The 24,437-nt window shown below is 37.5% G+C and overlaps 1 protein-coding gene across 6 annotated transcripts in view; it reads right to left on the bottom strand.

Moving 5' to 3' along the window:
- The window catches only part of LOC105482565 (solute carrier family 17 member 1), a 62,208-nt gene extending 50,013 nt beyond the window's left edge, over positions 1 to 12,195 (bottom strand). For 5 of the 6 annotated variants that reach the window (XR_011623955.1, XM_071097492.1, XM_011742742.2 and 2 more), the window contains exons 1-4: positions 12,075 to 12,195; positions 6,566 to 6,738; positions 404 to 637; positions 233 to 320 (exon numbers count right to left, since the gene is read on the bottom strand). Coding sequence is in view for 5 of the 6 variants with exons in the window: in XM_071097492.1 (XP_070953593.1) it covers positions 233 to 320; positions 404 to 637; positions 6,566 to 6,738; positions 12,075 to 12,180 (601 nt within the window). In the remaining variant the exon portion in view is untranslated. Of the gene's footprint in view, positions 1 to 232; positions 321 to 403; positions 638 to 6,565; positions 6,739 to 10,601; positions 10,686 to 12,074 lie in introns of all 6 variants that reach the window. The other variant, XM_011742743.2, reaches the window with a different exon arrangement.
- Positions 12,196 to 24,437: the final 12,242 nt, after the last annotated feature.

Here is a 24,437-nt window from a genome sequence, read left to right as displayed (position 1 = left end):
TTGTGCATCATAACACAAATATCAGAAGAAAATAATAAAAATATTTTCTTTTCTCTCTTTTTCTCTGTTGAGATAAGGATGCCTCTTCTCCATTCTATACAATTCTCTCATCTAATAGATGATTTCCAAAGCCCTTGACCATTCAAAACACATGTTTCTTATGGCTCTAGGGAAGAACATAATACAATGAGATGAAAATAGGATTCAAATGTTCTAGTCTCTAACTCTTTACCTGATGTACTCATAGAAGTAAGTCGGCCTCGTTCCAGGGGAGGAGCCCATTTGACATATATTTCAAACTGGGCTGTTCCAACTATCCCCTGAAATGAGAAAGTTTTGACATTTAATCTCTAATACTTCCTGTGAATTTAAACTCTGTTTGGTTTTAGCATTATTTTAATACCTGGGCTGCTCCCTGAACTGCTCGACATACAATGACCCAAGCTACTCCAATTCCAGCTGCTGGTGGGATGAGTAGGCTTAACACAGAGCTGAGGCATAATGCAAAGCCAATCATTTTCTTTGTAGAGTATATTCCAGAGAAGTATCCAACAGGAACTTGGATGATGACGAAACCATAGAAGGTGGAACTCAAGATGATTCCCTGGATATCTGGGCTCCAGTTATACACAGGGTTCTAAAAGACAAGCGGGGACACGTCGAATCACTCTGCGTATCAGAAATTTACTGTGACATTTAGGGATTCAGGGAAACTGTTCTTCTGGCTCACCTCATGTAAAGTAGCTCCCTTCTTATTAGTATTCTTTATCACACGACCTTCTTTATTCCTTAATCACACCATTTTCTGTACATATTTACATTTTATCATTGGAGTAAAATCCCCACAGCCAAGGACACCATCTGTACCTCCCTCCAGTACCTCTCACAGCATAGACATTTAATGCTTGTTTCTTGAATGTTGCTAAACTGCATGTAAACTCCTCCTGCACAGCATACATACATTTAAATAATTTCCTGTACTTCGTAGTATACTGCAGTTGTGAATTTCCTCTTGCCTGTTCACTTTCTCTAACTCCTCCATTAATTTAAGCTCATTCACAAAACCACTTTTCCCCACATACATATTGCTCCCAGAGAGAAAAGTCATGATAGAGAGAAGATAAAACCATGAAGAGTTATGTCTGAGCTGTAAAAACAACTGCATGGAACAGTGAAAACAAAAAGGCCATTTCTCTTCTTTCACTTGGTTCTGATGTGGCATATTTTTTCCAGAATGCATTTGTTGGTCCATTCCTAGGTTAGAGGGCCTTCTATAGTTTCTTTTTACATTATTAAAGAATGATAAAAGAAAATCTTAATATTCAATTTATTGTTGAGACTATTAAAAAGGAGGTTGCACATGTTTTTGGACCCACTGAGCAGGAAGAAATCTTAATGGTAGTAGGGGAGGACAGGATAAAGTTTATTTGGAAGTGTCTAAGATAGTGGCATTTTCTAAACTTTCTCTGTTAGTTGCATAATTAAGAGAAACATATTAAGCAACAAAGAGTTTCCTGAATAAACGGTGAATGTGCTGGGTGTTATTTTTGGTTCAATATTAAATAAAATAGGTAGGAACCCATATGTTTGTTGTCATCACTATTATCTTATCCCTCCATTCCTCTTTTCTTCTCTCCTTTTCAAGTCCCTGTCACCCTATAGCTGTGGCCTCTAGAGTGTATATTTCTCTTGGATGGAAAAGGACTTCCATGGAGAAATCTGGTAGGAGTGACTCTCTGAGAATACCAAATAATAACGAGTGAGACACATCTGTATAGTAGCCTGGGTGCCAGGGAAGTTCCAGATCTTTTCCACTGAGGGGAAGAAAGCTATACAGAAGATGAAGCAGAGTGCTCACTCAGGTTTTGTTTTGTTTTTCTTGTTTTTAATCACAGGAAGCACCAAGGAAGTCAATACTCACCCTTACCCATATCAGGTGGGCCAGCATGCATTTGTTCAACTCTCCCTGTGCATGTGAACAGATCACTTAAAATCTTGGATAGTTTTTCTTATGGCTTAAAGCCATCACTCTCCACAGCAGAATGTAGAAAATAAAAAAAGTTCACCAGAATTGGTTTAAATCCCTTGAGCTCAGACTGAAACTACTCACACCAGAAAGATAAATCCTCAGTTTATATTTTTCTAATCAATGCATTAACTAGTTGCCATTGAACAAAGTACTCCACATATAAATGTATAAATGACTCTATGTAAATCTTAGAAATAAATATATATACACATTTGTATGGGTCATATAAATGAATAAGAGATGTATAATACCTAAGTAAGGAAAATGTATCAAGGGTATCACTAGATAATTTATAAGAGAACAAAATGGAAATGAACAATAACCATAGGTCACAGAAATATACAAATGTGTAATACCATTAGTAATAAAAGAATATATACTTTAAAGTTATGGTAGAATTTCTGTCAGGTTGGTACACTTTAAAAAGAATAATGACACAGTCTCCTTGACTTTGATGGAAGAGGGAAGACTGACTACAGAATATTCCTCATCTACCTTCTTTTTCATCTTCTTTTCTATAATCAGTGTTTCTTACTGTGGTAAAATATCTGTGTGTGTCTGTTCTTCCTTGTTTTTCTTGTTATTTCATCTTTTTTTCTAAAACGTTCTTTCTGACTTTTTCATAATCCTTTCCTGTCAATTTCCTTTTTTCATTCATCTGCTCTTCAAGCATAGCCTCTTGTGGTCTGGCCATGTCTACTTTGAGTTCTTGTTTTACTAATTTTTAGGTTATTTTGTAATGTTAGACTACAACTTAGATCTGCTTTGTGGAATAATTTTCTGGTGTGTTTTTCTATTTAGAATAATTATATATTCTATTTCTTCATTTTTAAATGTAGTACCTTATGTAGCAGTAAACTGAATTGTGACAGGAGATTTCATGGGAGGGCAAAAGGTTTCATGGGGTGGCAGGCTGATGCATGTGCTAGAGAAATCTTTCAAGCTCCATAGCTCAAGAGCTCCTTCCTCTTTTAAAGCCATAGTGAAGGCTCCAAAATACAACTCCCATGAGTAGCCATTTCTCTAGAATATGAGGTTCTCAGTATTTAAACCAAAGCACTGGAATACCATAAATATTTAAGAATACAACTCAAAACAATTTTATATAAAATAGACTTTATATAAAATAGATTTTATATAAAATAGATAATTGACATAATAAACTGTATCTATATATATACTTGTGAAGCTATCACCACCTAGAAGTTTTATATTAAGAGAGTCCTGTCATATGTACTCTTTTTTATTGTCTAGCTAATTTCACTTGGCATAATTATCTTAAGTTTTATCTGTGTTGTTCTTTATGTCAGTAGTTCATTCTATTTATACTGCTAAGTAGTACTATATTTTATGGATGTGCCATAGTTTGTTCATTAATTCACCTACTAATGGACATTTAGGTTATCCAGTTTTTTGGCTATCGAAATAAAGCTAGACAAAAATGTTTATAGAACATTTATGTATAAGTCTCTGATTGGACATATGTTTTTATTTCTCTTCAGTAAATAACTAACAGTGGAATGACTGTCTCATATGGTAGGTGTATGCTTAATTTTTTTATGAAATGGCAAAATGTATTCCAAAGTGGTTGCACCACATTTCATTCCCATCAGGACTGTAGGAGAGTTCTAGTTCCTCCACATTCCTGCACACATTTTGTATTTGCAATCATTACAATTTTAACCATTTGAATCAGTGTGCAGTAATTTATCTTTGTAGTTGATGTTTGTCTCCAATGTCAAACGATATAGAGCATCTTTTCATGTGAGTATTTTTCCTCTGTGTATCCCCATTGGTGAGATAGCTGTTCACATCTTTTTCCCATTTTTTGTATTGGGTTGTGTTTTTTAATTGGGTGTTGATAGAAGTTCTTTATAAGATATGATTTGCAAACATGTGCCCCTGTCACTGGCTTGTTTTTTCATTATCTTAACAGTATTTTAAATTCTGATGAAGTCCAGTTTTATGTTTGTTCTTTTGCATATCTTAAAAAATCCGTTGTTCACATGTGTGTCAGTCTCTCTGTTATATTTCATTGATTTATTTTCTGTCTTTACACTAATTCTATGCTGTCTTTATTACTATAACTGTGTAAGTCTTAAAATTCCAGTACGTAGTGTTACACCTCCAACTACTAATTTTCAATGAACATTCAGAGGTAATTCAATGGAGAAAGAAAAGATTTCTCAACAAATTGGGCTGGAAAAAAATTGTATATCCACATGTAAAAAAAAAAATCTTTAATGCAACATATACAAAAAGTAATTCAAAATAAATCACAGATTTAACTGTAAAATGAAAAATTATAAAACTTCTAAAACATAGAAAATTTTTTGATCTTGGGTTATGTGAAGATTTCTTATATGCAACAACAAAAGCACAACACACAAAAATGTTAAAAGAAATTCTTCAGGCAGAAGAAAAGTGATATAGCTAAAAAATGTGGATTTACATTTAAGAAGTAAGACCATTAGAAAAGAATAAATGAAAGTGGAAAATATTTTATTTTGAATTGATCTAAAAGATAACTTTTGTTGAAGGAATGTTTTGAGTGTTTATAACATATAGATACATAAAATGAATAACAGTAGTCACGGAGATGGGAGAGAGGAATTGGAAATATTCTGTTACAAGATGCCTTCATGATACGTGAAATAGTGTAGTGTTATTTGGGTGTAGATTTATATTGTTACAAATGTATATTATAAAACCTATGGAAGCTATTAAAACAGTTTTTTTTCAAGTATAAATGATATATCAAGAGGGGAGATAAAATTCAATCATATAAAATGCTCAGTTAAACCCAGAGAAGGCAAAATGTGAACAAAAAAAAAATTAGCAAAGAACAGATTTAACGAATAGAAAACAGTTACCAAGTATGTATTTTTCTATTCTTCCTTTGAGTTCTCAGTTTTTGCCTCCTATATTTTGCTGTTCTGTTGTTAGGGATCATTTGTTGTTAGGGATCATGTTTAGAATCATTTGTTTTTGGAGAATTCACTCTTTTTATCATTGGGTAATGCCCTCTTTATCTCTGTTATCTTCATTGCTATAAACTCTGCTTTGTCTAAAATTAATATAGCTACTTTTTATTAATATAGTTTTCTTTTTATTTGTGTTCTCATGGTTGCATAGTTTACATCTTTCTTCATCCCTTTACTTCTAACCTATCTGAGTCTTTATATTTTAACAGGATTGCTTGTAGATAGAATATTTGAGGATCTTTATTTGTTATCAATTCTAACAATTTCTGTCTTTTAACTGGTGTGTTTAGAACATTCACATTTAAAGTGATTATCAATATAGTTGGATTAAAATCTACCATCTTTTAACATTTCTTTTATGATAAGCCTGCTGACAGTAAATTCATATATATGGAGGGAAAATTGAAGGACAAAAATTGAAAGACAATAAAGGCTTTTTCAAGTTACAGCTACAGCTTGAAATTTTATAGTCTTTCAATTTTGTCAATAATTTTATTGAATACAGAATTCTAGGTTGGCAGGGGTTTTCTTTCTTTCAACACATTAAAAAGTTCACTTTTCTCTCCTTGTTTGCATGGTTTCTGATGAGAAGTCTGCTGTAATTCTTATACTTGTTCCTCTGTAGGTATTTTCTTCCTCTGGTTTTATTGAAATGTTCTTTTTGTCTTGGTCTTCTGAAATTCAAATATGGTATGCCTAGGTGGCTTTTCTTTGTTTTTCTTTTTGCTATTTATCTTGTTAGGTGTTCTCTGAGCTTCTTGGATCTGTGGTTTGATGTCTGTCGTTAATTATGGAAAGTTCTCAGCCATTTGTAAAAAAAAATATTTCTTGTTTCCTATTCTCTCTAGCATTCTGGTCATATACATGTTACACCATTTGATACTGTCTACAATTTGGGAATGACCTGCTAATTTTTTTTTCATTCTCTTTCTCTTTGCATTTCAACTTCAGAAGTTTCTATTGATCTATGTTCATGTTCACTAATTCTGTCCTCAGTGGTGTGGAGTCTACTGACGAGCCCCTCAAAAGCATTCTTTGATATAGTTTCCTTGATTTCTAGTTTTTCTTTCTTAACTCTTTTTATAGTTTCCATCTTTTTACTGACATTACCTATCTTGTTTTTATTTTTTCCTGCATCTACATCTTCTGGCAGATAACAACTGATTATCTTCCAGAAATGAAATTAATGAAACATTTAAATATCCTGCATGTCAAAAACTTAAAAAACGTAATGTGTCTTCACCTTCCACTTCTGGTTTAAAATGCTTTCCTTTTTTTTTTCTCTTGTCCAAATTTCTAGATTGTAAAGAAACCCTAACTCTAGGGTTTTATTCTCCCTCACATAGAAGGATTTACACAACGAGCCCTTCAGAAGTATTGAGGCATACTTTAATCATGGAGCATTTTATTTAGGTCACTCCTGGCAAGGTAGATGAAGACTTGAGCTTCTTTTTCAATTATATTATCATATCAATACAATTCCATCTCTACACAAATTAGTTAGCAAGACAGGCTTTTAAACATTTGACTGTGGAGAAAATTATTGATATACCTTTATATTATCCAGGAGCTTCTTTGTGGAGGTGTTGGGCAAACCATGTGGATCTGTGCTATTCACCATGACTACCATTGTGAGGTTCAGGCATGTGCGCTGTGCTGTTGTTATAACATTACAACAGTGCACAAGGAAAGACAATCCATAGCGAAAGGAACAGAAACCTGGAACTACAAAGTAAAACAGAAAGTCTCAATTGTTGACACAGCTGAGATAAAAGCATACTTTAAGTATATGAGGGACATTCAGAAATTTGGACCCCTAGATATTAATTTAAAATTTTATTGTACTTAATGACCTTTGATAATTATTATATAATAGGAAGATGTGAGACTGATATAATAGTACCATATTCTCCTTAAATTATAACGCCAACTAGAAATTCCAAGAAAATTAAGCCAATCTTTAAAGTTCTTTGGCTCATGTCTATTTTTTAAAAGACCTTTTATAAACACCCTGTGTTACTCTTGGATATAAGTCCCCTTCATAACAACAAAGACATTTTCTGTCAAGAAAACTATTCCTTTTCCAACATTTTAAAAATACACTGGTTGAAACACTCATATATGCCCAATGTGGAGAAAAATGGCATTTAAAAAAATGTAATTACTTATTGATATAAGCTAGAGTAATCAGTAGGTGTACAGCCAAACAAGTTCATTGATGGAAGAAAGTAGGGAGTCTGGAAACAGATACGTATATATGGTTAACTTTTAAAAAATAAATGTACTAATGCAATTCATTGGAGGAAAGTAAAGTCTTTTTCAACAAATGGCATTTTTTTTTCCAAGAGAAATATAGGTATATGTCTACAAAACAACATGTACAGAAATGTTTATAGCAGCTTTATTCAAAATAGCAGAATGTTTGGAAAGAATGGACATATCATGGTATTTTAATACAATGCATATTACTCAGAAATAAAAGGAAGGAACTACTTATACACAACAATTTGGATAAATCTGGATGAATTTCAACAAAAACACGTTCAGTTAAAGAAGCTAGACACCAGACAGTATATATTACAGGAATCTAGTTTTATGAAGTTCAAAAACAGCAAAATTAATCAGTATGGCCCCCTCCATCTCCAAAATCAGCAATGGGAATCTACTTTATGTTGAATCTCTCTCGTTCTTTGAATCTAACTACTCTGTCTTTGACCAGTACAACCAGATTTAAAGGGCTCATGTGATTAGATCTCTCCTAACTGCATAATTTCCCTATTTAAGATTAACTGATTTGGGACCATAATGACATCTGCAAAACCCCTTGAAGCAGCACCTAGCTTAATGTTTGCTTAAATAACTGGGAGAAAGTGTGTATACACCAGGGACTGGGAATCTTGAAAGTAAATGTAGAATTCTGCCTACTGCAGTCCACCATCTGGCTCTTAAAGACTCATGTTCATTTCACATGCAAAATATATTCACCCATTTCAAGCTTCCCAAAGTCTTCGTTTTATTACCTTATCAGCTCAAGTTCAAAACCTCATCAAAATCTCATAGCACAGTCCAAATTCTCATCATCTAAATCAGGTGTGGAAGAGGCACCTATGATTAATCCATCCTTGGGCACAATTTCTCTCTGTGGGCTTGTGAAACTAAAGAGAAGAGTTATATGCCCCTAACACTTTTACCACGTAATGGTGGAACAGGCGTGGGATAAAGCTATAGACATTCCAGTTCCAAGGTGGGAAAATAGAAGCGAAAAGGAGTCATCGATCCATAAAGGTTCTGAAGTTCAGCCAGGCCAATGTTGGAATTTTTATGAGGCCTGGAGATAATTCTTGTGGCTCTTGGCTGGGCTCTGGGCTCTGGGCTCTGGGCTGTATCCTCTGTGATCATTTTTCCACCCAAGAATACAACAGGGGCCAGGGAGCTTGGGGGCCATCTTGGAGTTCTGTCTACTGCACATTCATAGTTAACTAAGAGTTTTTTATTACAAATAAATATTAACATCATAAATAAATAGATTTTTTTATATCTATTGAGATAATCATACAGTTTTCCTCTTTCAATTAATTTGTGTGGAGTGACATGTATACGTTTTCTAACATTAAGTTACTCTTTCATTTTGAGGATAAACCTGACTTAGTGTGGTGGTTGCTTTTTTAATGGTTTTATAAATTCTTAGACTTGTTTTGTTCTGTTAATATTTTATTTAGGATTTGGTATCTTTATAATTTTCATAGGACTATTTTGCTTTATATGTTGGAAGCTATTTTATTAGATGTATAAATATTTTATATCATCCTATCGAATTGAATTTTATATCATTTTGCAACATTCTTATAGAATCATTTGAACTAGTAAAAGACTGTAAACAAATTAGATGTTTATAAATCAGTGACCATTTAAATAAATTATAATATATCCATCCGTACCAAAGTCATTTGCAGCTATAAAAATGCTGAGGAAAAATCTCTGCCGAAAATTGTGGAATACTCTTTAGGTAAACTGTTAAATGAATAAAAGCATTAGTACCCAACAAATAGTCGGCTAGTTTTCTGGACTAGCCTGAGCTTCCATTGTTAAAAGATAAGAATATTAGATAAAAATATGCTTAAAATAAAACATTTTATTAAAAGCATGGGTGATCTAAGAGGAAAGATGAAATATTCAGGCCAAGGGCTTAGTGAAGATGGGGGCCTCAAAACATAAGTTGAGCATTGAAGTCAGATGTTTCACTGTGGACTTTTGATCTTGGAATTTTGGGCCTTCCATGATATGGGGACAACAAGAATCAAATACAAAGGTCCTAGCAATGTGATAGTATATACTAGGAGACCCTCTCCTAAAATACTTAGATGTCAAAGACTTACATGGTCAATGGAGGATGAACACATTGTCCCTTTACCTTGTCAGTGGACTGCCAAAATAATTTGTGCCATATGAACTTAAGAGCTGAATAGAAGGGGGTAAAAGAATACTCCTGAGAAATTTAATAATCAGTCAACCCTTCCTTTGATTTGCAGCCTAAACTCATTATCTTAGGGAAGTGAATGGATCTAGAAAGCCATCAGAAACTTTGTAAACACCCCTGCAGGAGAGAAAAAAGTCTCAACATGGTAAAGGCGAAGTCACTGTCACCACGTCAGAGAAGGGCTCATTGTCTTGGCCATTTAGGGGTACCCTTTTGAGTTTTACTCATTTCTCTCCTCCACATTGCTCCAGAAAGTCCATGAATTATATCTAAACAAGTTTTAAGTTAAAAAGAAGACCACCGGGGTATTTCTAAAGTGTTTGGGATTGAGTAATAGTAAGAATACTGCATATCAAACTCATGGAGAAAGCAAAATGTGAATCTGTTAATATATTTATCAAAAAAGAAAGAATTTAAAAAATTGGAAACTGAACAAAGGAACAAACCCAAAGAGTCTAAAAGGAATTAAATGCATAAGGGCAGAAATGAATGATATTAGAAAAAAAAGTATATACATATATATATAAACTTTGAATGCAAATTAAATGGACAACTTAAACAATCAAAATAATTAAGTATCAAAGTTGATACAAGAAGAAATATAAAATTTAATATACAGTAACTTTTACATAAGTTGAAAAATTATACAATCTATTGTTCATCTCCTTTTCTGAGATTTTGTCCCCTATGACATTGACACAACACTTAGCCAATAGCAGTAATCCTCTATTGTTGTCATTCAGCTGTTGATGTCCACGAATGCAGGGACTCAAGAACATTCATCCTGCCTTACTTCCTCTTACAGATGTATCTCTCCTTCTCTTGGAGATGGAACCAAAATAGCCCAGATTTTTCTGATATTTTCCACTAAATGATAAACTGACAAGTGTACAAAAATGAAAATAAAGTGTGAGCCACCAGAGTATATAGAATCTTTTTATTTAGGGCTTTTCTGGTGGGAAACCATAGTAGGACTGGTTTCTTCTACCTTCTTTCCTGAACATTTTTAAGACCCCATATGTATTTCACAAAAATATTCCTCCACATGGAATCTATGATGTAATATTTAAGAAGCAGAAAGCCTATTTAATGGAACAGAATAAAGTGCTACCTTTTTTGCGAGGCAACTGGTTATCCATTTGCATACACGACTGAAGTTGCTTCTCTTCTTGCTAAAGGGTTTGGCCTCCACCCACTGTGAGCACAAAACACGTTGATGTCAGCATAATGTAGAGAGGCAACTGACCAAACACTACCCAGTTCTCCTCTCTGATTTAAAACTGCTTCCAAGGATAACTTGCTCCATCACAGCAGTGCCCATTCACCTCCATTATGTGCTTCCCTTGATATTTATTTTACTTTTGTGATTGCTTTGGTTGATTAAAAATATATGGAAGACCTGAAAACTGCAGAGAACAAACAAATAACCCTGCCAATCCAGAATTCTAAATCCATGATAATATTCCTCCAAAGTGAGAAATGGAAAGAATTCATTGCCAGTAGACCTGCTCTACAAGGAACATTAAAAGAAGCCTTTCAGGCAGAAGGAGATTGCTATAGGTCAGAAACTTGGCAGTACAAAAAGAAAGGAAGAATGTCAGAAAAGGAGTAAGAAAAGGTAAAACAAATTCCTTTTTTCCCCTTGTATCTTAATAGAGCTGAAAGATACTATCTGCTTACTGATACCATCAACTCAAGCAGAGGCTAATCATTCGTAATACTTCCACTGTCCATATCTTCAATTTCCGTGGATAGAGCAGCCACTGCTGCAAAGTTTTATGGCAGGAAGTACTGTGGATGAATCAGAGTGGAGCGGTCTCCTATCAGGCAACCCCTTACCATCAGAATTCAGCACCAATATGTGCTGGGCAGCTTAGACCTCAGGATTTTACCATATCAGATTATATGATACCTAGTGCCCCAAAGATACCTAAGTCCTGAGATTGGATTTGCAAAGTATTTTTGAATAAACAATTTGCCAACCATCATTATCACACACTGGAACCTCTTCTGGGCCTGCTGTTTATTTCAATACATATATACATACACACCAAGCGCACACACAAACCACCCATACGTATGCATCACATACATACATACAACATAAACACATGGTACAAACTCCCCTTATGTTCTGCACACATACACTCCAGACACATAGCAAACCAAACTTATAAACACGTTACAATACTGCATCCGCAAAATGGAAGTACAAACTAAAAACACCACACACATAACCACATGCACACACAAACCATAGGCACATAGGCACCAGGCACACACAGTGTGCCACACACATTACAGACACAGCACACCACAGCTATACAAGCATCATACACTGTACAACACACACTTCTGTTTTCTTGTGTCCCTGTGAACCTCACACTGATTGCTAAAAATATGTTCTTTTTTCTCTTGTGAAAAGCCTCAGAAGATAGGGCATATTCCACCCCTCCCCAAATTTTCCCCTATTGCTAAGTACTTTCAATAATATCTTTGCCAGGGAATGCCCCCTTATGGCCCTCTGGGGAATCAACTGATTGTTCATTTCATTTAATGAGCCCCTTATAAGAGTGAGACTAACCTGATTCGGAACAAAAAGTGATTTCTTCTTCCTCTGTGAAGACTTTTCTCTCAACTTTACACAATATTGACTTTCTGGGATTACCAAGTTTAGCCCCATAAATCATTCACAAAATCTTTTGACATCGCTGTGTCAAAGTTAAAAGCTTAATTTTTAACTTTACTTTTACCTTTTCCTTAAAGCTTCATGGAAGGTTGGAAGGGGTGTGGGTCAAAATCATCCAGTGGACCAGAAATCTGGGAATCTGCCAGTAAGTTCATGGCATAATAAGCAGACACCCTTAGTCTCTCTCCCTGCCCAGGAGATAAAGCTTGGCTGTCATAAGTGCTCTCAAGATTTCTCTATTAAAGATGGCTCTGGGTATTCAATGCTGTTCTCACAGGAATGTTGTGGCTTTCTAAATGCCCCATAAATGCCCTATTAAATTTTTACTCTTAATTCCCTTCCTTTCTTCTTCCTTTTCTCCCTTTTTTCTTTCTTCCTTCTCTTTCCCTTCTTCCTTCTCCCTCCTTCCTTCCTTCCTTCCCCTCCTTCCCTCACCCTGTCTCCTCCACACTCTTCTCTAAACGGTCCATCTGTCTGACATTCGGCATACTCAGAAAGAGGTACATTTTATTGAGGCATGTCCTCTGGAAGGTGTGGCTTCTCTCATGGCTCTTCCTGCAATTACTGTAGGTTCTGGTTCAGCCACTTGGTTATAGTAATATCCAGAAACATTAAAAAAAAAAAAAAATAGAGAGACAGGATCTCACTCTGTCACCCAGGCTGGAGTGCTATGGTGCAATTATAGCTCAGTGCAGACTTGAACTCCTGAGCTCAAGGGATCCTTCCACTTCAGCCCCGAGTAGCTGGGATTACAGGTATGCAACACTGTACCCAGCTAATTGGTAGAGACAAGGTCTTGCTGTGTTGCCCAGACTGATTTCAAACTTCTTGCCTCAAGCAATCCTCGTGCCTTGGCCTCCCGAGTGTTGGAATGACAGGTGTGAGCCACCATGCCTGTCCCCTAATACTTTTAATGTAGAACTCTTCGAAGGTAATCTACTAATGACTTAAACATATCCAAGCACTAAAATCAGGGATTTTGCATTATAGATAATTTATTTCATGCTTAACAAATATTTTTAATTTTTTTAATCATGTTTTTAAAGTGCTCATTAAATGTTTGGCACATAGCGGATGCTCTGTAAATTGAACCAGTTATTTTTTTCCTCTAAAGAAATGTTGTAAATCTTTAACCCCTTTTCCCAGGAGACTTTGATGTTGTTATTGAGTTGGATTTTTTCTTTTTCAGAAGTCCAGATTCTGCTGGTCCTCTTCTCTATGTTGCAGAATTTTTGTACTGTCTGTTCTGTTTCATGCTTGGCAATTTCTGGCGTTTTCTGAAAGAGGAGCCCTTTTAGTGATTGAAACCCCTAGGTCAGCAGTTGTTCAATGTCCATGTGTTAAATAATAACACTCCCATCTGCCATCAATATGGCAGTTCTGGTACTGATTCCCTGAAGGAGAACCATCTTTCTGTTTGCTGGCCCCAAAGCTTTCTGCTGATCTGTGAGATTCTTTGAAATTGTTTCTTTTGGATTCTGTGTTTTATGTATTAAGTTTTAAAATTTATCACCTTATTATGGAAATGTTTAAGCATACAAAAAAGTAGATGAGTTTAAGATAACTGTGTACATATTCACCCACTTCAATAATTATCAATATTTGGCCATTTGAGTTTTCATTTAGTCATTTGAATGTTATCAGCAACATTCAATGGTTGTTTTTTGTAGCATTTTAAAGCAAATCTCAGGCATTATGTCATTTCTTCTGTAAAATATTCAGCATGGCTATCTAATTCATTAGAACTTTAAAAAATATAACTAACATGCTATCAGCACATCTAGTAAATAAACAATAATCCCTTAACATCACCTAATATCCAACCATTATGACAATTTTCCCAATTACTTCAAAGTTGTGTCCTTTATATTTGCTTGATTTAAGAAAGGATTTGAATAGGATCCACATAATGGTGCTTAATTGTTAAGGCTCTTATGTCTCTTATTTTATAAGAATCCCCTCTCCCGGTTTACATTTGCCATTACTTAAAAACAACAACAATAAAACAGGATCCCTTGCAGAATGTCTCTCATAATTGGTTTGGCTAATAGTTCCCTTTTAGGATCATTTGATGTATTTTTGTATTTCCTTACATTCCACAAACTGTGAGGTATATACAGAGGCTTGGTTAGATTCAGCACAAAAACACTTCACTGGGATATGGGATGATACAGGGTACTATCGCACCCTGTTGGGAGGCACATAATAGCAGGTTGTCTCACTTTTAGGGGTGGTAAGATTAATCAGTAGTTTCAGATATTCTTAGCCTGACTTACTCATTAACAAAGTTTTCATCAACCTTTCACCTATGGCTTTTAACTACAGTTAGTAAATGTTGCCTAGATCCATCATTTGCTTAGAAGTTATGAAATGGTGATTTTCTAATTCTATCATGTCTCCTTCATTTACGAGCTAGAATATTTTTATAAAAAAGGAAATTTACTTTATCAAACATTTGGTAAGCTGGGAATACAGATTTAGTAGGAAAGTTACCATAGTCACTTGATAAAGTTCTGGAATAACTTAGTGTCTTAGCAAAAATGACCAAGTACTATTATGACCTCATGGATTTTATTTGATGTTTTGCAATCTATTGCAGTTCTTATTCCTTTTTGATGCTACAGTTCTTCCTTCTTTGGCCAGTGGGAGTCCCTTCAAGCTGGTTTCCATGTCATTATGATATGACTCTTGTGGTCTTGAATAGCTTCCTTGTTTTCCAACACACAAAAAACTTTCCAGCTTCCTCTTATATATTTTCTATTCTCAGATCTGGGCTTTCTCAGGAAGTGCGGGGTCCTTTCAGCAGGAAGTAACGTTTAGAGACCACACTCTGCACACTAAGTGCTCATTGTTCCTGGGTTTCGCTGCTTTTCGAAGTTTTCAGTGGAAGAACTTGAAAAGGGTACTTTTTTAAAGAAATTATAATATTTTCCTCATATTTCTAATTCAAATTTAGGATTAGGGTTATTCTCAAAATTCCTTTGATTTTATAGTCTCACATATTTCTCTTTTGTTGGCTATCTTTGTTCCCAATGAATACACTTTTTTGCTTTATTGTAGCATGCCTACGTTAACATGAAAATAATACTAATAGTATTGCCAAAATAAACTGCTGCCTTCCCCAGAAACAGATCCTGAGATGAAGATTAATGTTAAAGTGATATAATCATATTTTCAGGGAAAAAAACCAACAACAAAAATAGTAAGGAGGTTGGGAAGTGGGCAGGGAAAGAAAGGAGACCAAACAAGGGTACGAAAACAAGCCAAGTCTGGAGGAAGGTAATTTTGGACTAATGCTACAAGAGAGCAGTGGGAACAGTGTATTCTGCACCTCAGATTTGTCCTAACCAAAGGTATAGAAGTTAGAGTATTTATATGCCCGTACCCATCAGTGGTTGGCTCCAGGGTGTCAGGTTTTGAAGGGAAGGCAAGGGTTAAAGAAAGACAGAGAGAGAGAGAGAGAGAGAGAGAGAGAGTGGCTTAACAGCAAATGCAGGCTTTATGTCCAGCATTAGACTTACAGAGGCGGGAGACCAGCTTAATGCCAGGGCCCACTGCTGCTTAAAGGCTGGGGCAATTTATAGGTCAGGGCAGGAGGGATCTGGCGCGGGCATGGCCTGCTGCCTGGGAAAATGTTGATTACGTGTTCCCAGGATGAGGCCGTTCTAGCCCTTGTTCTGGCTGAATGTAGTGTTCCTTGCACTTCTGCACTTTCTCCCAGCAGAATATAAGAGGCAGGCTGTTTCTTATGGCCCAAACCCCTGTGGAATGTTTCACTTTCCAAGGTCTGAGAAATGGCGGTGGGGGAGGCTTACAAAGTGCTGTAGTGTGGACTAACATTCTTGCCTTCTACTTTAATGTAAAAGGAAAAGGGGTGTTGTTGACTATCTGGCTGCTTCTTGCTGAATAGGGGCTCTGTTATCAGGGTTGGGGTTTTGCAGTAGTGGGTGTCTGACTTCGGAGTTGTTTTCCTGGAGGCACTGATACCAAACTTGGTGGAGGAGAAGGATGGCATCAGTGGGTGTCTGGGTGGTTGCCTGGACAAGGGAGTTCAGCCTTCGGGAGATAAAGCAGGATATGGAGGTGAGTACACATGGACCAATTGTTCGTATTTGGAGGAGGAAGATTAGGGGCCCTAAGAAAGGGGTTACCCAAGGCATACACTTTAGGAAGGATGACCTGTGCTACCAAGAGTTAGTGGCTTGATGTTGGATTTCTGTAGCCCTGTTGTGGAGCCCATGGGCTTCGTCGCGAACAATGCCAGATTCATTAACATTAAAAAGCATTCTTCTTGGAGATATACACATGTGCCCACCTTTTCAGTGGTTAGCAGGTCTAGGACCCTTTGGCTTTGGAGAATGACTCCCACAAGAGAGTTTATCTGCCTTTGGAGGCTTGTAATGGAAGTATGCATGTCCTCTAAGGTACTATAGAGGTTTGTTTTTTTTTTAAATATAGGGAAGTTGAGGTTGATATACTTGCTATTCCAGTGCCAAGTGCATCAGAGATGCTTAATCCTGTTACCAGAGGAATGAGATGTAGAGTCCACTTAGTGAGTGTGGAGGAAGATGAGACGGAAGCTACCAAAGGAACCTGGATGGTCTGGTTGTTTGGCAAAATGCTAATGTTTGGAGATTGTAACCAGGGTGTACGTTCTTGACCAAATTGCTGGCAAGCAAAGCTAAGAGTTTGTGCCATACGGAAAGAAAAGACCGGGGGTTGAGAGGCAAAAGTTGTAGGTGAATGTAGCGAGCTACAAGTAGATGGGGGTTGAATCCTGGACAAACATTTTGTTCCAACATTTTGTTTCTCCCGGCTGAATAGCTATTAGCAAGGGAAGCCCCTGTGAGGGTCTGATAGGGAATGTTGGTGGGGGAGGAGGTGAAGGCTGTTTGGTTTTGGAGAGAGAGAGAGAAATGGGTTTTAGTTAATTCATAGCCATTGTGGCCCCGATGGGACAGAAATATATAGATACAGAAATTGTGTGTGCATTTTTTTCCGGGGAGCACCCTTGGGTTGGATACATGAAAAGCTGGGCCAGCAGAGAGGGGAGGGGTTGGTAAGAGGTGTTTTATGGAATCGGGCTTGTAACATGTTTAGTTTAGAGGTTATGAGGTGAGGGACGGTGACAACTCTGTGTGTGATGATGTGGGTGGATTTGATAGTTTGGAGGGAAAGGTATTTAGCTGAGAAAGAGTATAAACAGGTTTCAGGAATGGTCTGGCTGAGTGGGTAAGATGCAGGTTTATTTTGGACCAGGGTTATGTAGTTAGGTTAACAGAAAGGGTAGTGAACTGCTGGATTTTTGTGAACTAACAAATTTAACAGTTGGAAGAAAGAGGAGTGTGTGACTGATTTAAGAGGCAATGTGTGAGGTTGACGACAGGGGCCTGACTGCCAGAGGTTGGGGGTGGGGACTTAAGAGTACCCCACAGACAAAGAAGGCAAAAGGAGAAAAAGGAGATTTGAAAAGGAGTGAATATTCCGAAGGCCCCCGGATTAATGTGAGAAATTGGAGTTGACTATTCAGGGACCTGGGGAGGAACTATCAGGAGGTATCTGAAACAAGATGTGAGATAAAAGATTTACAATTGGAGGTGGAGGGTGTAATGGACTAGGGCCTTCTGGATTGGCAACTTCGGGAATTTTTGTTAAGTGCAGTGAGGTTGGTCCTGTGAGGGAGGAAGAATATTTTGGGGGTGAGGAAATTCCTGAATGTGGATCTGGTGCTCTTTTTAGTTGGGAATGGTGTGTCCAGTGTGGAAAGGATGTTAGCTTTACCTCTGTGGGAGGAGCTTGGAAAACCTGGTGAGGGCCCAACCACTTAGGTTGGAGAGGGGCGGAGGAGTCTGCCATCCAGACCCAGTCCCCTGGTTGTAAGGACAGGGAAGAGTGTTTTAAGGATGGACTTTCAGGCTGGGGCAAGTAAGCGTTAGCGTACTGTCTTATTAGATGTGTGATATATATTCCCTCTAAAACTTGACGAGGTTTACACCTTTTTTTTGTTGTTTTGCCAAGTTTCGTGATTCTTTCTTAGTGGTAGCAGTTTCAAGATATAACTTGTCCTTTACCTTGGAGATGATACTCTGGCATATTCAAGATTACTGGATCCCTGAAAACTTCACTTACATGACTAGTTCCTGACACTTTGTAGGTTTTCTCTCCCCTCCCTTGGGAGTGTATATATTTTTACAGGGCATCCAGAGTCCTTGTTCCTTCTTGCTATTCAGCTCTAGTTAACGTAATTGCATGCTTATAGTGAAACAATGTGATGTTGCAGATAATCAAGATCCTTTCAGATTATGTTGTCAAAGAAGCTGGCGAGTTAACATATTCCTTGACAAAACTGTGAAAGAAATACTATTGTCTATCCCAGGTTAATGCAAACTACTTATAATCCTCCTTTCCAATGGCACTTCCAAAGAACACACTCGCCATATCAATACCTGTATAGGAAGTAACAGAGCCTCTGTTGATGCATTCCATCTGGCACACCATATACAATTAAGACTACCACTGGATCCCATCTGTGGTGGTCCTCCACCATCTGCCACAATCTATTTATTCTGGGGCTACATTGGTGAGTTGAATGGGAATACAACAGAGATCATTACTCTAGCATCTTCTACGTCTTTACAAATGGCATTACTGTCTGCTATTCCACCTGGGATGTGGTATTGTATCTGAATTACTAATTCAGCAGGAGTGAACTGTTTTTGAGCATTTTCATGCAAGCTTCAATGATATTAAATCCTGAGTCACAGCACTGTGCCCTCATATTAACAAGATCTCCTTTTCTGGACTTACCTTCTGCCCCCAGTACCCTGGTCTCATATTCTAGGCATGCCCTTCTTGTCCCTTCCACTTTAGCAGGGCCAGTACTACACTATTTGGATCATCCTAAGACCTGACCTAGCTATTTGTCAAGTATTCAGGTTTACTATTTGTTAAGGTATTAGAGAACGTGAGGATAGAATTTGACTAAGCAAGTATTGTCTTGCAAGGTATTTGTATCAGCTGTGTTTTCTGCATGGGGATCTTCAGGAAAAGGGATGTTGCCATCCCCCAGCATGGGGTACTGGGATAAAGATACCAATAAATTTCAGGGTAAATTTCAGGCCTTGACTTTAGCATGAGACTTCCCAGGACTTGACTTTAGCGTAAAGTCGAGTGTTTGTCTTTGCGTTTTCTGCTACTCTGACAATCGAATCCTGAGTCCCATCTTAAGAACATTGCTATTGGAACATTGCTCCCTCTGCTATTGGAGATCAGGATATCTTTAAATGCTGCCAGGGAGATTTTCTGACTTTCACACCATACTCTGATGTAACTGGCCATCTTAAGTACATCGGTGATCATGACCACCATCAAACAGCCAACTTCAAAGTTGTTCTAATTGCCATTTCCACACATTTCTCAAACACTAGAGGTATTGACCAAGCCAGTACCTTCCCTTACACCTGTATCCCATCTTTCATTCCAATGTACAACAGGACAGAATCAGCAATTGTAATGCTACAGCAGGCCCAGATTATCACCAATGCTTTTACAAACATCAAGGGGGTCCCTGGGCCACCTGGCTTGTCAGTGATACAACTCTGGAAGTTATTATAAGAATCTGCATCCTAGGTCTTCTTGTGGAAACAACTGGTTTAGGTCAGATTCTTTAGAAGCAGACCCTGAGATGAGGATTCCTGTAAAAATGATTTATTAGGATATCTTTCCAGGAAAACTTGACTAAGGAGAGCATAAGTAGATCTGGAAAGGATGTAAAGTAGGGTCCAGTTCAATTCTTAGGGGATTTGGGAGATAGTGTGGACCTTGCTTGCCAAGCAGAAGCAAAGGGAGATGGAGCATTTATATCTGTGTAGTGATGCTTTGACTAAGAACTATTCCCAGGCAGGCACAAATTCCCAGGCACGTCCAGGTTGGCAGGCAAAACTGGCTCCTGCAGCCTGAGGGAGCCCTCTAACAGAAAAAACAGGTTCCAGGTGTTGGGAATGAAAACTCATCAGGAGCTGGTATGCAGCAAAATGGTAAAGAGAACTTACGGGATATGGGTGGAATATTGAGTGTTTGCTATAATGACTGAATGCAACTATTTTTAATTTTTGATGGAAAAGAACCTCTAGATTGTTTTATTTCTGCACTTCTGCACATATGCTCAACATATAGTTAATGACTGAACCTAAGCTGTTTTCATTGCTAATATTCAATAACATCTATACATGCCTGGCGTATAGAGAAGTCTAGTAGAGTTGGAGTCACTAGGAACTTCTTCATTAGTGACTAGAGAGTCCCTGGGAATGAGGAAAATCCCTAAGAAACTTATCCAAAGCAATAATGGAGTCAGGCACACAATGTCAGAATTAGCGATCTGGTAACAATGGTTCGGTAAATAGAAAAGAGACGCAATTAATGGAAGAGTAAAAGTGAGTGTACATTCAGACTCTAGAATCTCACGGAAGAGAGTGGCTGGTGGGTAAGAACTGAAGGATTGGCTTTACCAAAAACCTCTCCAAGACATTGTAGACAAAGCAGTTCTGCTTGGAAACTCATGCAGTGAATTGGAGTGAGACATTTGGAAGATGCCAGTACTTCAATTTAGTTCACCAGATATTTATTAAGTAGTGACACTGAGGGCTCAAAAAAGCATGGCTCAGCCTTGAAACATCACGAGTTTCAGCTCATTGACAAGGTTAAAGATCTTTCATTTGCATGGACCATTTCTAAAGTCCTGGCGGGGAAGAGGGCACTAGTAACATGTTCATATAGTCTCATATTTTTGAAAATTTCTAGAAGTAAGCTATTTTAACCACAATTGTTTAAAATTACTATCTCCATCCTATTGTTACTACGTTAATGAAATTGCTCTTGGCATTTTTTGATATGGTGAAGGGAAGGCTGCAGTGGGAATGTATTTTGCTGGACTAAAATTTGGGATACATTTATGTGGCTTGGGTTGATAATGGGCATAGTCACATTATTGCTAGCTACCTTGGTATAGAAACAGCTTCCTGGAATACTTAAATCATCCACTGTGCCTGTGTAATGGGATATCCAAATAATGGAAAAGAGTAAGTCACGTGAACATATTGGTAGTGGTTTGAAACTTCATGTTGACTTGACACACAATCTTGACATTGCAACGGCAGCACAAAACTCATAAAAACAAGTCCTTCGTTAGGATTCCCAGAAATATTTGAGCTTCATTGGAGACTGAAGATTTGATAGACGCAAACTGTGACTGAAGTCACACAAAGACAATTTTTCCCCCTATAAATGTGAATCATTACCCCATCCCTGTCCAAGGTTGATGTTGCCTGGGGAAACAAAGGTTTCACAATTCATGTCATTGTCTTTGAATATCACCTAAAAATTTCCTATCTTAATAAAAGAGCTCACTGATTTTACCTTTAAACAGTTCACTCTCAGTATCATGTGAATTATACCTATTTAAAAATTCACACTAAAAACGAAAGACATAGTACTAGAGGCTGTATATATGCTTAGTAATGAATTTTTTAACATGAGGTCACAAGGGAGATTGGAGTGTATGGATAAAAGCAAGAATACAGAAAAGAATACCAAGCAGAAATCCATCCTAAGTTGGTGCATCTCTGGTCATATGTGTGCTCAAGCAGGGAGGCCAGGTAACTGGATCTTTAATAGAAGAAACTGGTCACTTCTGGACAAACAACTCAAAATGCAGAATTTGAAATGTGATGAAGGTGAGCACATACGAAGAGCAAAAGAGGAACAGTCCTTTGCCCTTTGTTAGAACAACAATGAGGTGAGACCCACACTTCGAGAGGAGAACTTTCTCACGATGTTGACTCAGACCTTGATGGCTGACCCTTAAGTGCCCTCCTACCTTCAGGATTCTACATTCTGATGGTGAAATACCAACTAATGAAATATCCCTCTCTGCTATATGCCTATCTCCCTTTATCAAATTTTGTGAAAATAGTTCTCTTACTTTCTCTACCCTCACTCACCAACTGCAAACTGACCTGTACACTCATCTCTCTGCTAAATGTACCCTGAAAAAGCTACTAAGAATTCCAATCACAAGGTGACTAAGTTCCTTTTCTGACCTCATCTGCTTGAGCTTCTTCACTACACTTGTTACTGCTCATCAGCAGTCTTTCTTAAAAGGCCATGCCCTTGAGTTTTCAGTGAGAGTTCTACTCTCCTGTTATTCTGTTATGTGTGGGCATTTGTTTTTTTTGGCCCTCCTTAGATGTTGGCATTCTGTCTTGGCTTGTGATTTCCCATCAACAGGCTCTTCTTGAGCCATTTGGTCTAAACTCAGGTCTTCAGTACTGAACATCTGCATTTTTCTCCTTTATCTTCTTCTCCATTTCACTCTCATAGTTTCTATAAGTTTCAGATTAATGATCTGGCCCCTTGTTGAGCTTGCTGTTATGACTTGAATTATGTTCCCCCAAAAGATGTTGAAGTCATAATACTCAGTATCTGTGAATGTGACTGTATTTGAAAATAGGGCCTTTGCAGATGGTCAAGTTAAGATGATGTCATTAGAGTAGGCCCTGATGCAATATGACTGATGTCCTTATAAAAACAGAACATTTGGACACAAAGACAGATGTGTACCAAGAAGAGATGACGTGAGGACTCAGGGAGAAGGTCATCTACAAGCCAAAAAATGCCTGAGACTACTAGAAGCTAAAAGAATAAAAAAGGCACAGAACACATTCTTCCTTATAGCCTTTAAAAGGAACCAGCCCTGCCAGCACCTTGATTTTGGACTTCTAGAGCTGTAAGACAATAAATTACTTTGAGAAACTTAGTTGGTGGCACTTTGTTAGAGCAGCCCTAGGAAGCTAATACACATGTCCACATGATTATCCCACTATTACCATTAACTCAACATGTCCCAAAGTCAAATCATGATCTTCTCCCTTGAAAAGGTCTCATCTTGCTACATTCCCTGGTTTAGTTGTTCAGACCACTCTCTATTCAGTCTCTCAGGTTAGAGACCCAGGACTCCTTAACACCTTTCTTCTCCTGCATCTAGTCAAATACCATGATCTTTCAGTTCTATCTTATAAACATTCTTCTTGTCTTCATCTCAGCTTTTTCTGCCCTCACCACTGCTGAGGTGAGTTCAGTCCTCAACACTGCTGTGTAGGCCACTGCACAGATGGTCATTTAACTAGTCTTCTTGATTCTGAAATTAGGTCAGAGTGTTCTATCTAGAGAGAAAATCTGCCCATGTCAGTTTTGCTATGATTTCTATCATACTGCTTATAGGTTATACCTTGAACTCCCTAACACAGCAAACAAGACCTCCTTACTCTGACCACTCCCACTTCCCTAAATCCACTTTCTTTCCTTTCCTAACTGATTATGCAGGCAAGTGATTCCCTTCAGAATCCATCCTGCTTCTTGATTTTATTCTTTTGTGCAAGTTGGGCTCCAGTGTAAAGTATCTTACCACTTGATAAGATTTTACCACCATCCAGTGTAAAATATCTTACCACTTGATAAGATTTTACTGCCACTTGGAATCAGAACTCCTCATCTGGTCTTTCATGATGCCCTACATGTTCCTCTGTTATTGTACCTAAAACAGTGTAGTGCTATCAATTATTGTGTCTGTCCTCCACATTAGGATGGAGAATGACTGCCTCCTTTACTCCAGTGTCCCAAGATTCCAGATTCTGGAACATAACAAGATCTCAGTAAGTGCTGTGTTTATTCAAGCTTGGCCCTCTAAATCTTTCCCTTGATTTTTCACTCAGAACTATTGTCTATCACATTGCCTCTATATGAAATGACTCGATGCCTCTAATCTTTATTCTACATGGTAGAAATCAAAACAGGGGTCAATCCAGACCATGGTCCCCCACCAACACCTACACATTATCATTTTACAAAAATACAAATTCATTCATATTTGAGATTTATAAGTAATTGAACCACTGACTTATTTGGATCCCAGAAGAAGAAAAATGACAGACTTACACTGGGTAATTTGTGAGCATTGTTGAAAACGAGAATTTACACAGGATAGGCAGGTGGTAGGGAAACCACAAGGGATTCTGGAGAACCCTAGAGCTTGCCAAATAAAGGCAAATAAAAAAGACTGGACAAGGAAGAGGGAAGTTATTAGAACATATGGAAACGGCTGCCTTCCTGGAGCTGTGAACTGCAATAGAAAGCTCAGCCTTCTGCACACCCCAAAAGAGAGACTGTCAGAGATAAACACCCACTGACTCTACCTATCTCCCT

This window comes from Macaca nemestrina, chromosome 5 (assembly GCF_043159975.1).
Source record: "Macaca nemestrina isolate mMacNem1 chromosome 5, mMacNem.hap1, whole genome shotgun sequence".
NCBI lineage: Eukaryota > Metazoa > Chordata > Mammalia > Primates > Cercopithecidae > Macaca > Macaca nemestrina.
The sequence above is the reverse complement of the archived record's forward strand: the minus strand, read 5'-3'. Positions and strand labels throughout refer to the sequence as shown.